Source organism: Cricetulus griseus, chromosome 7 (genome assembly GCF_003668045.3).
Source record: "Cricetulus griseus strain 17A/GY chromosome 7, alternate assembly CriGri-PICRH-1.0, whole genome shotgun sequence".
In the NCBI taxonomy this organism is placed as follows: domain Eukaryota; kingdom Metazoa; phylum Chordata; class Mammalia; order Rodentia; family Cricetidae; genus Cricetulus; species Cricetulus griseus.
Genome location: NC_048600.1, coordinates 86,548,005 through 86,562,526, shown reverse-complemented (window position 1 = coordinate 86,562,526; position 14,522 = coordinate 86,548,005). Strand labels below are relative to the sequence as shown.

At 43.7% G+C, this 14,522-nt stretch overlaps 1 protein-coding gene across 1 annotated transcript in view; it reads right to left on the bottom strand.

The window, feature by feature from the left end:
* The window catches only part of Ankfy1 (ankyrin repeat and FYVE domain containing 1), a 64,479-nt gene that overhangs the window by 3,690 nt on the left and 46,267 nt on the right, over positions 1-14,522 (bottom strand). The window contains exons 14-24 of the mRNA XM_027426816.2: positions 14,129-14,282; positions 12,494-12,662; positions 11,048-11,166; positions 10,240-10,396; positions 8,931-9,131; positions 7,460-7,636; positions 6,308-6,455; positions 4,993-5,083; positions 4,612-4,736; positions 3,380-3,526; positions 384-474 (exon numbers count right to left, since the gene is read on the bottom strand). Of these exons, the coding sequence (XP_027282617.1) occupies positions 384-474; positions 3,380-3,526; positions 4,612-4,736; positions 4,993-5,083; positions 6,308-6,455; positions 7,460-7,636; positions 8,931-9,131; positions 10,240-10,396; positions 11,048-11,166; positions 12,494-12,662; positions 14,129-14,282 (1,579 nt within the window). The remainder of the gene's footprint in view (positions 1-383; positions 475-3,379; positions 3,527-4,611; positions 4,737-4,992; positions 5,084-6,307; positions 6,456-7,459; positions 7,637-8,930; positions 9,132-10,239; positions 10,397-11,047; positions 11,167-12,493; positions 12,663-14,128; positions 14,283-14,522) is intronic.

Here is a 14,522-nt window from a genome sequence, read left to right as displayed (position 1 = left end):
GAGAAACAGGGAAGAGCAGACTGTTCCCAAACGGCCAGCCAAATCACACCAATTCACATACAGTATTTAGCTCTTAACAAAATACTAACTGTGGTAGCTAAGCTAAAGCAAACATGAAGATGAGCACAGCTGCTCACAGATGAGATGGCTGTCTAGTCCCTAGCACCCTGTGAGACAGTGATGGAACCTTCGAACCCAGGAAAGCCGCAAGTCTGAGTGCTTTCCTATTCTCCCTTCACAGTGGATCCTGCTCAGTTCTATCATTCCTCCTCTTTCTGTTTGGTAAACTTTTGCCTGGAAGAGGCTTAGGCCTATAGAGCTCGTGGCTCATTATGGACAAGTCTGAAGCTCCTACTCCTCTGCAAACAATGGTAGGGTCTTACCAGTGATGTTTACGAGTTGTGACTCCAAACTTGGCAGTGCACTCATAGCAGTTGGAGCCGTCACACCATGGAGGCTCCTTGGAGAGCATATCTATAACACACACAGAAGACTACTTGTTACACAGTGATGTGTTGGAGAACAGGCTCCAGGAGGAGAGCATGATGTAGCAGGCTGTATTAGACTGCAGGAGGAGGAGTGGGACATTCCCACTGGTTAGGAGGGAGCTTCACAGAGGAACCTGGAGAATCCGCACTTGCCAGGCATGCTGGAACAGACAAAACCCAGCTGGAGGTGTTAATCATCAGCATGTGTGGGGTAACACACACAGCGAGGAGAGCAGAGACCACACCACAGAAAAACTGCCAGGAGCTGAAGTGTTGGAAACAGTAGAACAAACAGCAAAGGAAACAAGGAGGAAGAATCTGTGAATTTGGGGGCTGTTTGAACAGATAAGTGGGATGTGTGAGCATCAAAGAGACAGAGGGATTCTCAGATTTCTGGATAGAGTGACCCATTCTGGTAAAACCAACAGAGAGATGGCCTGAAGAAAGAACGAATGCAGAGAGGTTGCATAGTCGGCAGTACAGGGAGGGGCAGCAAATGGGGTGGTCACATGGAACTAGCATTGCCATAGGCACCTACTGAATGCTGAAAAGGCTGACCAACTGCATAGTAAAGAGACAAATAAGACTATATATCAACAACACAAAGCTTTCTTTAGAAAATAAATATATAAGTAGGTTTATTATTAGTAGGGCTGGAGAGATAGCTCAATGGTTAAGGACTCAGATTCCAGTGGGTATGACACCCTCTGGTCTCTGAGGGTACCTGCATGATAGAGGTGCATATAAACTCACTGGCGGGACTGGAGAGATAGGTCAGAGGTTAAGAGCAGTGACTGTTCTTCCAGAGGTCCTGAGTTCAATTCCCAGTACCCACATGGTGGCTCACAACCAACAGTAATGAGATCTGGTACCCTCTGCTGGCCTGCAGGCATACATGCAGACAGAATACTGTATACACGATAAATAAATAAATCTTAAAAAAAAAAAAAAAAAACTCACAGAAACTTAAAAATCCTTTAAAAATAAATGCATTTTTCTTAAAAAAAAAACAACAACAAACAAACCAACCTTTTTTTCATTTTATTTTAACATGTATTGGCACTCTGTTGGCATGTATGTCTTTTTGCCATATGCATACATGGACTGTGGCAGAGATGTGTCAGATGGAACTGAAGTTACAAATGGTTATGAGCTACCATGAAGATGCTGGGAATTGAACCTGGATCCTCAAACAGCAGCTAACACTAAGACATCTTTCCAGCCCCATTAAAGTGTATCTGTGGGTGCATGTGTGAGTGTTCCATGAAGTGTATGTGACAATCAGAGGACAACTCTGGAGTTATTTTGCTCCTACCTTTATGTGGGTTTCAGGGAAAGAACTCAGGTTATTAGGCTTGTGCAGCAAGTTCTTTACCTGCTGAGCCATCTTGCTGACCCTCTAAAAATTTAAATTGACACTTAATAAATTGTATTTCTGGGATATGGCATGAAGATCTGCTGTACCAATATGTGATGACCAAATCAAGATAATTAATTATCCTTGCCCTTTCCTTAAAGCTTATCCATTCTTTGTGTTGGAAACACATGAATTCCTCTTACTAGTTCTTTATAAAATATATGTATCAGTATAGCTGCACTAATGTGCTGCAGAGCACTAGAACTTACTTCTACTAACTGCAGATGGTGGTGCATCTACATAAATTGAAATTAAATTTTATCTGTATGCATGCTTTACCTACATGTATGTAGTATGTATGAATGTATGTATGTACAGCACATGTGTACAGTGCCCCTGGAGGCCAGAAGAGGGCACTGGATTCCCACGTGGGAACAGAAACCAGGTCTCCCCAGCCCCTGGACTTCATCTCTTGATATTCCTTCTGGGATAATACATGTTTGCCATTATCACACCTGGCTTAGGACATTCTAATTCTTACTACCATCTCAAAAGAAAGGCATAAAAACACACAAGTAAGAATTAAAAGAGTTGAGGGCTGGAGAAATGGCTCAGTAGTGAAGAGCATTTGTTTTTCTTGCAAATGACACAGGTTCCCAGTACTATGTCATTGAATACAACTATCCCTAACTCCAGTTCCTGGGGGACCTAATAACCTCCTGACCTTCACAGACACTAAGCATGCATGTGGTACACATGCATATATGCAAAGAGAACACTCATACAAATAAAATGTCTTTAAAAATTATTAAACAAGGGCTGGAGAGATGGCTCAGAGGTTAAGAGCACTGGCTGCTCTTCCAGAGGTCCTGAGTTCAATTCCCAGCAACCACATGGTGGCTCACAACCATCCGTTATGAGATCTGGTGCCCTCTTCTGGTGTGCAGATATACATGGAAGCAGAATGTTGTATAAATAATAAATAAATAAAATCTAAAAAAAAAAAATTATTAAACAAGTAAAACCAGCTAGGAGGCATAGTCAGTATGTCCAGCAGAGTTTGTGGGCTTCTTAAATGTTGAGGGGAAATAGGAAAACAACAGGGATATCAAAGCAAACACTCTGAAAAAATGGCCCTTCCCCTTTCAGAGAAAGAATCTTACATGGTGCCTAGAAACAGCAGGTTCAGATCTTAAAGTATGAAATTTAGAGCTGGGTCTGTGAGTTTCAGGCTATCCTGGTCTATAAAATGAGTTCCAGGACAGCCAGAACCGTCACACAGAGAAATCCTGTCTCAAAAAGCCAAAAAGCACTGGGCAGTGGTGGTGCATGCCTTTAATCCCAGTACTTCAGGAGGCAGAGGCAGTTGGATCTCTGAGTTGGAGACCAGCCTGGTCTACAGAGCGAGTTCCAGGACAGGCTCCAAAGCTACAGAGAAAGTCTGTCTTAAAAAAACAAAACAAAACATCAACAATAAAACCAAACAAACACCCCACACATCAGCATTGTAACTGTTTGTAGAGGAGGTACTTACCTAATAATCTAAACAGAAGCTGTTTGGTGGCAACCTGGTAATTGAAAATGTTGACTCCTTGGTTATTATTCACCCCAAGGCGAGCCCCAGACCGAACAATGGCACGGCACAAGTTGGCATTCCCTTTCATATATGCCAAGAGCAGCACTAGAAAACAAAACCACAGGTAAGGCCGTTTCCCCCCAATGCTGGCTGGCCACAGAGAAGAACACCGGTAGGACATTTGTTAGTAGTCTGCAGACACAAAAGTGTTTGAAGCGCTAGTGAGAACTCCGTGCAGAATCTGGTACATCTTCCAAATAAGGGTCTGGCACCAGGTGATACTAGAGTTGAAGTCCATAATTAGGAACTAATGTAAGGATCAAACACTGGGAAAAAAGTTTTCTCAGTTGCCTTCCCCAGTAAAAAATCACCACTTTTACCACTAAAGACAAAGCTCTTTGCAGTGTAACTAAATGTAAAGACCTGTGATTTCAGTACATACAAAGAAGTAATATTAGTATATAGGGAACATGTTCCAGGATGTTCTTCCATCCAAAGGAGCCTTTCTTTGTGAAATGTTGGCCCAGTAGGAAACCAGGCTCTGACCTAGCCATTCTGTTGTCTACAAAGTTACAACTAGTAGCAGCTAGCTCCCTTGCCTTCCTTTTTAGCAGACACTTCATTAAATTTTTAACTCAAAATGATATAGTAACATGAAGGCTCTTAATCCCAGTATCAAATGAGGACATGTATATAAGGCTAAGAATTTATCCAGTCTCCTTACTAAAATGTAACACAATGAAACAGTTGAAACTAAGTCTGCATGAATCAGACCCTGGACATGAAGTCTCTTCCTGCATGCCTCTGTTACTATCACCTGGGCAAGTAGCTTAGGTAGACTGACTGCAAAAGCATGTCACAAACACATGGAGGGGAGACACTGTAGAGGCCTGCTTAGCCTTCTCAAGAAGGCACCAAGGTAAAACTTGCCACTTCTTCAAAGTATGTCCCACGTACATATTTCCTGGGGCCCCTGAGTCTTGATTATATCTTACCTCTACTAAAATGGGAACATGGAAGGGTCCTGGTTAACTGAATAAAAGGCAGATGAGGGCAATTACAATTGTAAAGGTCTGCTTGGTCACAGGTATGAGGTTCTGGAGAACCTGAAGCATTTCAAATGTCAGACACCAGGTTCCATGGTAGAGACCTTCTATAGCTGCTGAGAGTCAGACACCTTATTTGCATACCTGTGTTGCCTTCTGCATCTGGTTTGTCCAGAGGATACTCAGGCATGCACTCTAAGAAGAGATCAAAGATGGCTGCTGCATTCTCTTTGCCATACTGTCCCAGAATGTGTAGTGGTGACTGGCCTCTGATAAAACGAGTTGGCAAAGGTTAGACATGTATCTGTTTTACCTGTCACACCAAAGAAGGAATTTTCTCTATTCTGTGGTCTTAACTAAATCTAAAGGACATATAATATATGAAAGCAAATTCATAAAAAGTATTCATTCCAAAATCAAAATTACCACGGAACCAAAAGCTACTCAGATACACCTGGGGCTTGGGGAGGGAATAGGCTAGGTTACCAGGTACCCCAGTCTATGCTTGGGACCAGTCACACTCACCTCAGATTAAAGGCTTCAGCATCCACTGTACACTCTGTCAGAAGAGCTCGGATGTTGTTGAGCCGACCATGCATGACAGCAAGATGAAGAGCTGGGGAGCAAATCCTCTTAGTTTGCAAATCCAGAAGCACACAGAGAAAGCGCTGTCTCCTCCCCACCCCATCTAAATGCACTCAGCAGTGGCCAGCCAAGGACAGAGCCATCCTTTCATATCCTCTCCCCTCCCTTGGTGAGTCATCAGTGCAATCTCTTAAGCCATGCTGGTGGTTTCAAATATGAGATTTTAATGGCTTCACAGAAAGCTACTTCTGTCTCTGTCTTTGCACTGTCTCTCACTGTTTGAATGAGAATGGACCCTAGAGGATCGTATATTGATGATTCTACATTTGGTATATTTGCTGCAGCTGTTTAGGAAGGATTAGAAGGTATGGCCTTGTTGGAGGTGTGTCACTGAGGGTGGGGTGGGGTTGAGGTTTCAAAAGCCCACTCCATTCCCAGTTAGCTCTCTCTTTCTCCCTCATGATTGTGGCTTAGATAAAAGCTCTCAGCTATTGCAGCAGCATTATGCTTGCCTACCTGATGGATGCTCCCTGCCATGACAGTCATGGTGCATTGTCAGAGCAGTAAATAATTCAGGCAGGAAGGCACGCACGCACACATACAAAGTAAAGCAAAAGGGCCTCATGATCACTGGGTAAAGGTACTTGCCATCAAGCCAGAAGACCTAAATTTAATTCCCAGGACCCACATGTATGAAAGAACTGATTCCTGTAAATTGTCCTCAAGTTAAGACCTTTTTTTTTGTTTTGTTTTGTTTTGTTTTGTTTTGTTTTTCAAGACGGTTTCTCTGTGGCTTTGGAGACTGTCCTGGAACTAGCTCTTGCAGACCAAGCTGGCCTTGAACTCACAGAGATCCACCTGCCTCTCTGCCTCCTGAGTGCTGGGACTAAAGGCCACCACCCAGCCATACACTGCTCTAAGAGGACCTTAGTTCAATCCCTAGTACCCTCAGGTGTCTCCTGAGGATCCCTCTGAGGACACTAGCACTCACATGCACATTCCCCTATGCAGACCTAATTTTAAATGATTTTTAAAATTGTTTTTAAAAATGCAATGGAAAAACTAACCACTTTAGACTACCAGGGTTACTATCAAACTGGGATGCTGTTAGGTGGCAGGACCTGTCCAGAGCTCTGTTCCTTTATAAGCCAACCTTCCTGAGGGGGAGCAGACCCAAGGGTGCATTGCAGCTCCACTGTAGAGCAGGACTGCCTAAGCACACAGCACGGTACATAATGTGATGTCTAGGAATTACCGTTATTTCCATTCTCGTCCACAGCAGCAAAGTCCACTCCATTCTCTAGAAGGACTGAACAGATGGTGGGCAGGTCCTGCTGGGCAGCAAGATGGAGGGCGGTCTGACGATGCTTGGTTAATTCATTCACTTTGGCTCCTGCAAGAAGCTGTTAAAGTTGATTATTCAATCAACCTCTCCCATAATTCAAGGTCCTATTAGTAGGGCCAAGTCTACCCGTCTTCCCTTATCTATAGAAAACAACAACCTACCCTCCTGGAAGAGCTTGGCTGCATGAGGATCTTACAGATAATTCCTACTGAGGCAAACATAGCAAAACCTATGCCAAAGGCAAATTATGTACCAGTATGTTCAATGGCTATTCCTTAGGACACAGTAATTCTAAGACTTTAGTACACTAAAACTACAAAGTACTGCAATTATATTCTCTATATTATACAAGAATGCCCATATTGCTTATACTTCTCAAATTTCAAACAAATTCCGCTATATAAAATACCCACAGACATTGTCTAACCACCACATACTTTCTTTCCCAGGCTTGTTCCCTGTCTAACATTATGTTGCGCTGCAAAGATGGGCTTTTGAGTTAAACTCAAATCTAGTTACACAAATTACTTTTTAAGAGCCTAGGGGGATTCTTTTTAACCTACTCTCTTTATTTTAAATGTGTTAAAATTTTCCTTCTGTAGTTTAAAAGTCTCAGCTAATCTGGGAAGGGTAGAACTTGGGAGGCAGAGGCAGAGGCAGAGGCAGAGGCAGGTGAATCTCTGTTTGAGGTAGATTGATCTGCATAGAGTTCCAGGTCATCCAAGTTAGCAGGGTGGAAAAAAATGGACAAACAGAAAAGGAAGGAAGGAAGGAGGGAGGGAAGAAGGGAGAAAGGGAGGGGAAAAGTCTCTCAGGAGAGAGAGCCTCTGGTCCCTTTCTGTTGTCTGTCAAATTCTCCTTGGCCTTCAAGGTCTGACTCCAGCATCTCTAGGTCTACTTCCAGCACATGCACTAGGGCACTTGAGACCTGCCACCTCTTGACACATCTGTCTTCCTGGTTTAGTTCCCCAGATTCATGCCTTTCATTCACAACAGCTCCAAGGACAACTTCTGTGCATAGTCTGAAGCATTCTTGCCTTCACACATTTCTCTGTGGCTTACCAGATTCCGGACAATGATCTCTGAGCCTGCTTGAACAGCAAGGTGCAGAGGGGTCAACTTGGAAGCATCCTGGACTCTGGAGTTCACATTGGCCTGGACACTGATCAGGAACAAGACACTTTCGATGTCAGAGTTCTGAACTGCCACATGAAGAAAATTCCGACCTTTATTATCTACCTACAACAACAAACAAGTAAGAACCACACTATCAGCCAGCTCCCTTTAAAGAACAGGACACTCATGTGTGCCCACAAGCTAAGCAGGTCACTGGGGGAAATCATGAAATGTCCTTCCTCAGTTCCAGAGCTCCAACAGTAGATGCCACCCCATCCCCAACATAACCATGAACACAAATGCATTTGGTCAGGAGAAGGGAGTGATTGCTCTGGCACCCTCCTATAGCAGGAACTGGACATGGAAAGCCAAGAAGGGACTGAAAGACAGAAGGAAGGAAGAAGCAAATGTGATGAGCTGCAAGGCCTCTGCTTTGACCTAACTAGATACCCATCTCAATGCCTGAGCAGCCAAACAGGCTTCAAAAATTTTCTTAAGCTTTAGATTAACACACAATGGGAGGCAGATGCCAGACAAGCTAATAGGATGCTTCCTCAGATCAAACCCCACCATGTTCTGTATCTCAGTGGAAGTATGGGCAAAGTTAAAAGCTATACATCCACTCACACTCAGGAAAATGATAACGAAAGGCAGATACCAAAACCTGTGCTAAGAAACCAGTCATCAAGCAGGGCGTTGGTGGCGCACGCCTTTAATCCCAATCCTTGGGAGGCAGAGGCAGGTGGATCTGTGTGAGTTCGAGGCCAGCCTGGTCTCCAGAGCGAGTGCCAGGATAGGCTCCAAAGCTACAAAGAGAAACCCTGTCTCGAAAAACCAAAAAAAAAAAAGAAAAAAAAGAAAAAGAAAACAGTCATCTTCATAAATGGATACTTCTAAATCTTGGCTTCTAAAATCAGGTTTCAGTGGGACTGACCTAACAAATCTATTCCAGCTTTCACCACATATCAAGTTGTTATCATCATTTCCCTCCCACTATTGTAGATTAACAAGTTGTAACCAGGATTTAGGAGATGATACAAAAATGGCAAAGAACAAGGAAATGCATGTGCTCGGTTAACAACAATGCCTCTAAAACACTCAGAAAGTTGCCCAACAACACAAGTTTCAGTATGTTAGAGGCATTCATTATCAGAGCATTCGGGAAATGCAGAGAGTGAACTCAGCTGCATACCCACAGAATTCTAATGCCAGGCCCTCATGTGATCTCCCTTCCCCAGCCATGTCCATTTTACCAGGTCACACCTCAACCAGTAGACACAGGACACTGGAACAGCTAAATTTTCAGAAAAGGGGGAACTTGATTTTTAAAACAAGTGTCTCTGTGTAGTTAGTGGCATCTGGTTAGTGTCCATATGAGAAGTTCTGCTGTGATGAATAGTAGTGACTGGTCACTGACCTGCTCAGCAGCCCCCGACTCTCGTTTCAGAATGGCCTCGGCTGCCTTATTGTTCTTGTAAGTCATGGCACAGGCAAAAGGGGTTAGCCCTTGTCGGTCTCGTACATTCAACTCAATGTTAGGGTGAGAAATCAACAGCTGAATGATGACACTATGCTGGTTGCTGATGGCCACATGGACAGGTGTTCTTCCTTCTGCATCCTATGGAGATAAGGCACAAATTCCCATGTCTAATGGAAAGATAAAACTCAGGAACAGTATGCAGGGAGGTACCTTTTAAATTTCAGTTATGAGACCCGGTGTTTGAAGTCAGTTTCTAAAGAGGAAAAACATAAAGATGACCAGCAGCTTCTCTCCACCACACTGTGATCCAGTGACCACAGTGTCCCAGTGGCAGCAAAGAGCCCAGCACCAACCCATTGTTTCAGAAGAGCAACAGTCACCCTCAGCTCTCATTTACACAATGTGCTGCCAATGAAGCAGCGGTGTAAATCTTAAAGACAGTTAAGTATTTGCTTCACAAACATGACAACTGGGGCTTGCTCTGCAGACCCATGTAAAGAGCATGGGCTTGGAATTCCAGTGTTGGGGAGCGGGGACAGGTAGATTCTGGAGCTCACTGGACAGCTGTCCAGTCCCAGGCCAATTGGAAACCCTGTCTTAAAGTAGATACAGAACTGGGGAGATGACTAAGCATTTAAGAGCAGTGGCTGCTCTTTCAGAGCACCCAGGTTCAGTTTCCAGTACCTACATGGAATCTTACAACTGTCTGTCACCCAGTTGGGGGGGCATATAGTGCTCTTTTTTGGTCTCTTCTGGTACCAGGCACACATGTACACTTACATACAAGCAGGCAAAACACTCATACACATAAAAGTAAACATTTAAAAATATATTAGTTGGACAGTGCATGAATAAAAACACCCAAGGTTATCCTTTTGTCTGTCCTCACCCCCACATGGCTGAATGCTGAAGAGCATCAGTGAGCTAATTAATGGAACACAGTCCTAAATACAGTCCATAGTCCTTAGTGTGAGACTAACCCAATTCTGTGTGGAAATCTTTAAGGGGGCTAAGAAGCAAGGTGCAACAGATAAAACAAACATCTGGACGCTGAAGAGCAAGGCACAGAGAATTAACCTGAAATCAGTTTAATTAATTACCAGACAACCTTCATGACTCAGAAAGTCACTGACTGCCATAATAGAGCCCAGTTTGGAAAACAGAGGAATTGGGTAATGTACAAGGCCCCTTGTCATAAAAGAAGATTCCTCTAAGTTCACCTCCCCAGAAAAGAAAAACTATATACCTGTGCGTTGACATTGGCACCAAACTCCAAAAGACACTGAATTGTCTCTTCTAGCCCCCATGAGGCTGCCAAATGCAGGGGGGTCTGCCCATCCCTTGCCTCCTCTTCTCCTTCTCCATCAGTACCCGGTTGTCTGGGACTGTTCGCATCACAACCACTAAAACAGGGAAACAGAGAGTCATCCGCCACCTTGCCTAGCAGAATGTGCTAGACAGCAGCAGCTTTACCTGTTCTAACAACAAAGCCATCACTGCCACATTCTGCTAGCTCTGGTCCTCCCAGCAAGTTTTAAGGCCTGGGTGCCACGGCCATGGCCTCTCTTGCAATTGGTCTGAGGAGCAACCTGGGAATCAAAATCATGAGAGACTTCCTAGGGATATGGACACATTTAAACATTGAGAAACTATTTGCAAAGTTTCCCAAATTATCCTGCCTCCCCATATCACACTCTCTAAGAGGGCTACAAGCTTTTATGGTTCATGTGTTGTAGTGGCACCCACATGAGCCCATATGATCTCCTCCAAGCTAGCCTCCTGACTTCATAGTGGGAACTGGTCTGAAGACAAAAGGAGTCAATGAAATCCCCAAAGCAGAAGATGGTTTTGATCTAGGGATATAAGCCCCTTTCTCCTCCACAGCTAACTAGGCTCTTAGCTGACTTGACATGACATGACAGAAGAGGGACCCTTTGATAATCATAATTATGAAAGTAAAGGCCAGCTACAGGTATGTTGAAACTGAGGTAACAATATGAGAAAGAGGTGGTTGGCAGTAAGCAGAATAAAAGAGATACTTTGGCTCCTCAGACCTGCGAATAAGAAAGCAGGCAGTGGACTCATTGTTTTCATCAATGGCTCTGTGCAGAAGGGTCTGAAGACACCCACTAGGTCCTGGGCCCCAGCATGTGGCATCACAACCATGTCTGACCTGCAGAGAAACACAGTTTTCTCACAAACATTGTTGAGCAAAAGTAAAAATGCTTATTTTCAACTCTGAGCAATATGTATATTACTTTTCAGATAACTTATCAATCATAACTACTCATTAGTCTTACAAACACTGATTCAAATCTGCTCTTTGAGAAATGGCTCATCAGTTAGGAGCACTGGCTGCTCTTATAAAGAATACAGGTTTGATTTCCAGTCCCCACACAGTAGCTCAAAACCATCTACCTTTAACTCCAGTTCCAGGGGATCTGATGACCTTAGCGAGCCTCCATGAGCACCAGGCATGCATATGGTACACAGACATAACATACATATAGGCAAAATACCATACATATTAAAAAATTAAAATAAGTATCTTCTCTGTGCAAATTCTTACACTATGTCCTAGGGGTATGGTTTTTGGAAGTACACATTAGCACCTCTACAGCTGTGTTCTACTAAGGACAGTGCCTGCTGATATGTGTACTCCAAAGTCCCCTAGCAACACACACCTGTAATTAATAGGTAACCCCTTAAAATAGCTGATAAAAACCTCAGGTGCAAAATACCTCAATGGAGGTTCCCAGAGTGATAAATGAGAGACTTTAGGCTTACCTCACTTTTTAGATCTGTCTTGGCTACATACAGACAAACCTGAGATTTGGGAATTTAGTAATATGCTGATGGTCACAGCATCAAATCAGCCCCTACCAGGAGAAGCCTGAGGCAACCCCTCCACTCTAGTACTCCTCTGTGGCTGTCTCTTGAAGACAGCCCAGCTAGAAGTACTGGCCAGCAGCAAGTACTACTCTCCCTTCCAGCCTACACATGTATAGTCTTGGCTAGTCTGGAACTTGCTTTGTAGCCTAGGCTGACTTTGTCCTCTCAGTGATGCCATAGCCTTACCTACCCAGTGCTGGGATTAAAAGTGAATGCAACCATAACCAGCTGAACTTCAGATTTCCTTAGACTCATTTTACTTTTATACACATGAGTGTTTTTCCTGTGTGTATGTCTGTATACCACATGCATACCCGGTGCCTGCTGGTGTCAGAAGAGAGCATCAGATTCCCTGAACTAGAGTTACAACTGTGAACCACCCATATGGGTGCTACAAGTCAAATCTGGGTCTTCCGTGAAAACAAGTGCTCCTAACTCATCTCTCCAGCCCTATAATCTAGGACTTGTTAATGTGACTTTCCACTGTTTGTCCTTGACCTGGCTTGCTACTTGGCTGACCTCTTACTCCTATGATGGCAGGCACCAAATCCATCTTTGACACAACGTACCCTCATTTGTGAGCAGAGGCTCTATTACGCATGACTCACCAGAGTGGAAGCGATGTCCTCCAGATTATTTGTCAAGGCAAGCCACAATGGAGGGTTCCCTTTTTCATCTGGCACAGACATGTCAGCTCCTCGGGTACATATGGCATCCACTACTAGAGGAAGCTGATTTTTGATGGCCAGCTGAAGGGCAGTCTCCCCATCCTGAGTCCTACCAAGACATAACCACCACAATCAAAACCAATGCTTGTAAATGCAGCCAAAGAAACCAAAACAACAACAACAACCAAACCCAGCACTTTGTAGGTTTTTCAAAGCCTAGATACTACTGGATCCCTTATATTTACCTTAGAATGTTCTTGAGGAAATCAAACCTGTCAGCTGTGTCTATCTACCTTTCCCGCTTTTAAGAAAATACAGCCACTTCTCTTTATAGTACTCAAAAAGCAAACAAACATGGCTGGAGATACAGCTTGGTTGTAGGAATGTTTGTACAGTATTCATAAAGCCCTGGGCTTGATCCCCAGCATACGTGCCTGCAATCCTAGCACTTGGGAGAGGTGGGTGGAAGGATCAGGAATTTAAGGTCATCCTCAGCTACAGAGAGTTGGAAGCCTTGGATACACAAGACTGTTTCAAAAGAAAAACAACAAAACCCACTTTGTTCCCCCACTCTGTAATTCAGTGTCACCTGACACTGGAAATCCAGAAAGGATCCTATGAATATACAATGATAAAAATTAAAGTCTGAGGCTGGCAAGATGGCTCAGCAGGTCTGTCACCAAGCCTGACACCTGAGTTGGATCCTCAGAACACAAGGGGAGAGAATCCCCATAAGTCCTGACCACTACATGCACACTAGATAAATATATGAATTTAAAAATTAAAGTCTATTTCTCCTTTAAGTCTGCCTATAGCCTAGTTGCTGAGGTGTTCTTTGTTGCAAGTGAAATTCCTATGAAAGACTGATTTTTGGATCATCCTTTTTAATGAGATTTCTGTGATTTTGGACATTAGCCCTTAAAGTTATCAATAAGGAAAGAGTACAGTTTGGCTATGGTTGTGAATGTCCACAGATGATACTCATTTATAACCATGTTTGTACTTCTTGTTGGAGGACATGAATTAGGGATTGAACTCGGGGTATTAGAGGCTCAGCAAGTACTCTACTACCACCCCTTTGTACACTCTCCCCTGTGAGATCCTGGGATTGAATATAGGGGTCACGTACATTAGGCAAGCTCTCTACCAAAGTGCTGTGTTCCTTCCCTTTTATGTTTTGTTTTTAGGGACAGGGTCTCACTGTGTAGACCAGGCTACCCTTGAATTCACCTGCTTCTTCCTCTGGAGTACTGGAATTAAAGGTGTGTGCCACCAGGCTCAGTTTCTAGCCCTTCTTAAATTTTTCATTTTGAGACAGTCTTTCTAACTTGAACTGTCTTCTTGCCTTAGTCTCCTAAGCAGCTGGAATTATAGGTATGCGCCACCCAGGTCTGACTCCATTTATACATTCTGAGAGCCACTGTTTCTCTTCCTTTATGTAACAAGGAATTAAAAAAAAAAAAAGAAAAAGAAAAAAAAAGAAATTCTATCTAAAGCCAGGCTCTGATTTTTAATTAAATTAAATTAAACTAAATATGGCCTGGAGTTACAAGAGAGCATGTCACTTCATCCCACCTGACATTTATATCGGCTTGGTGCTCCAGGAGGAAGAGTGCACTCTTGCTGTCCTGCCGCCTTATGGCCATGTGCAGCAAAGTCTGTCCATCCGACATGGTGTCATTGATAGATGCTCCGGAGCCCAGAAGCTGGGCAGCAATTGTGTGCATGCCTAGGAAATAAACATGCCCCTTTCACACACCCTTGGCTTTCCCACTTCCTTGACAACAAACAGACCCTCTAAGGTCTCAAAGGCAGCAATCTTTCAGTGAATATAGAAGGCAGAAAGTTACTATCAATAGCCCTGCCTCTTCCTCCTGCCCCCCTCTAGTCTACCCACCACTTCCTCCTGCACCCTCCCCCCATCCAATCAGCTACTTATCTCCTATCTGAGAATCAACAGCCTTTGACA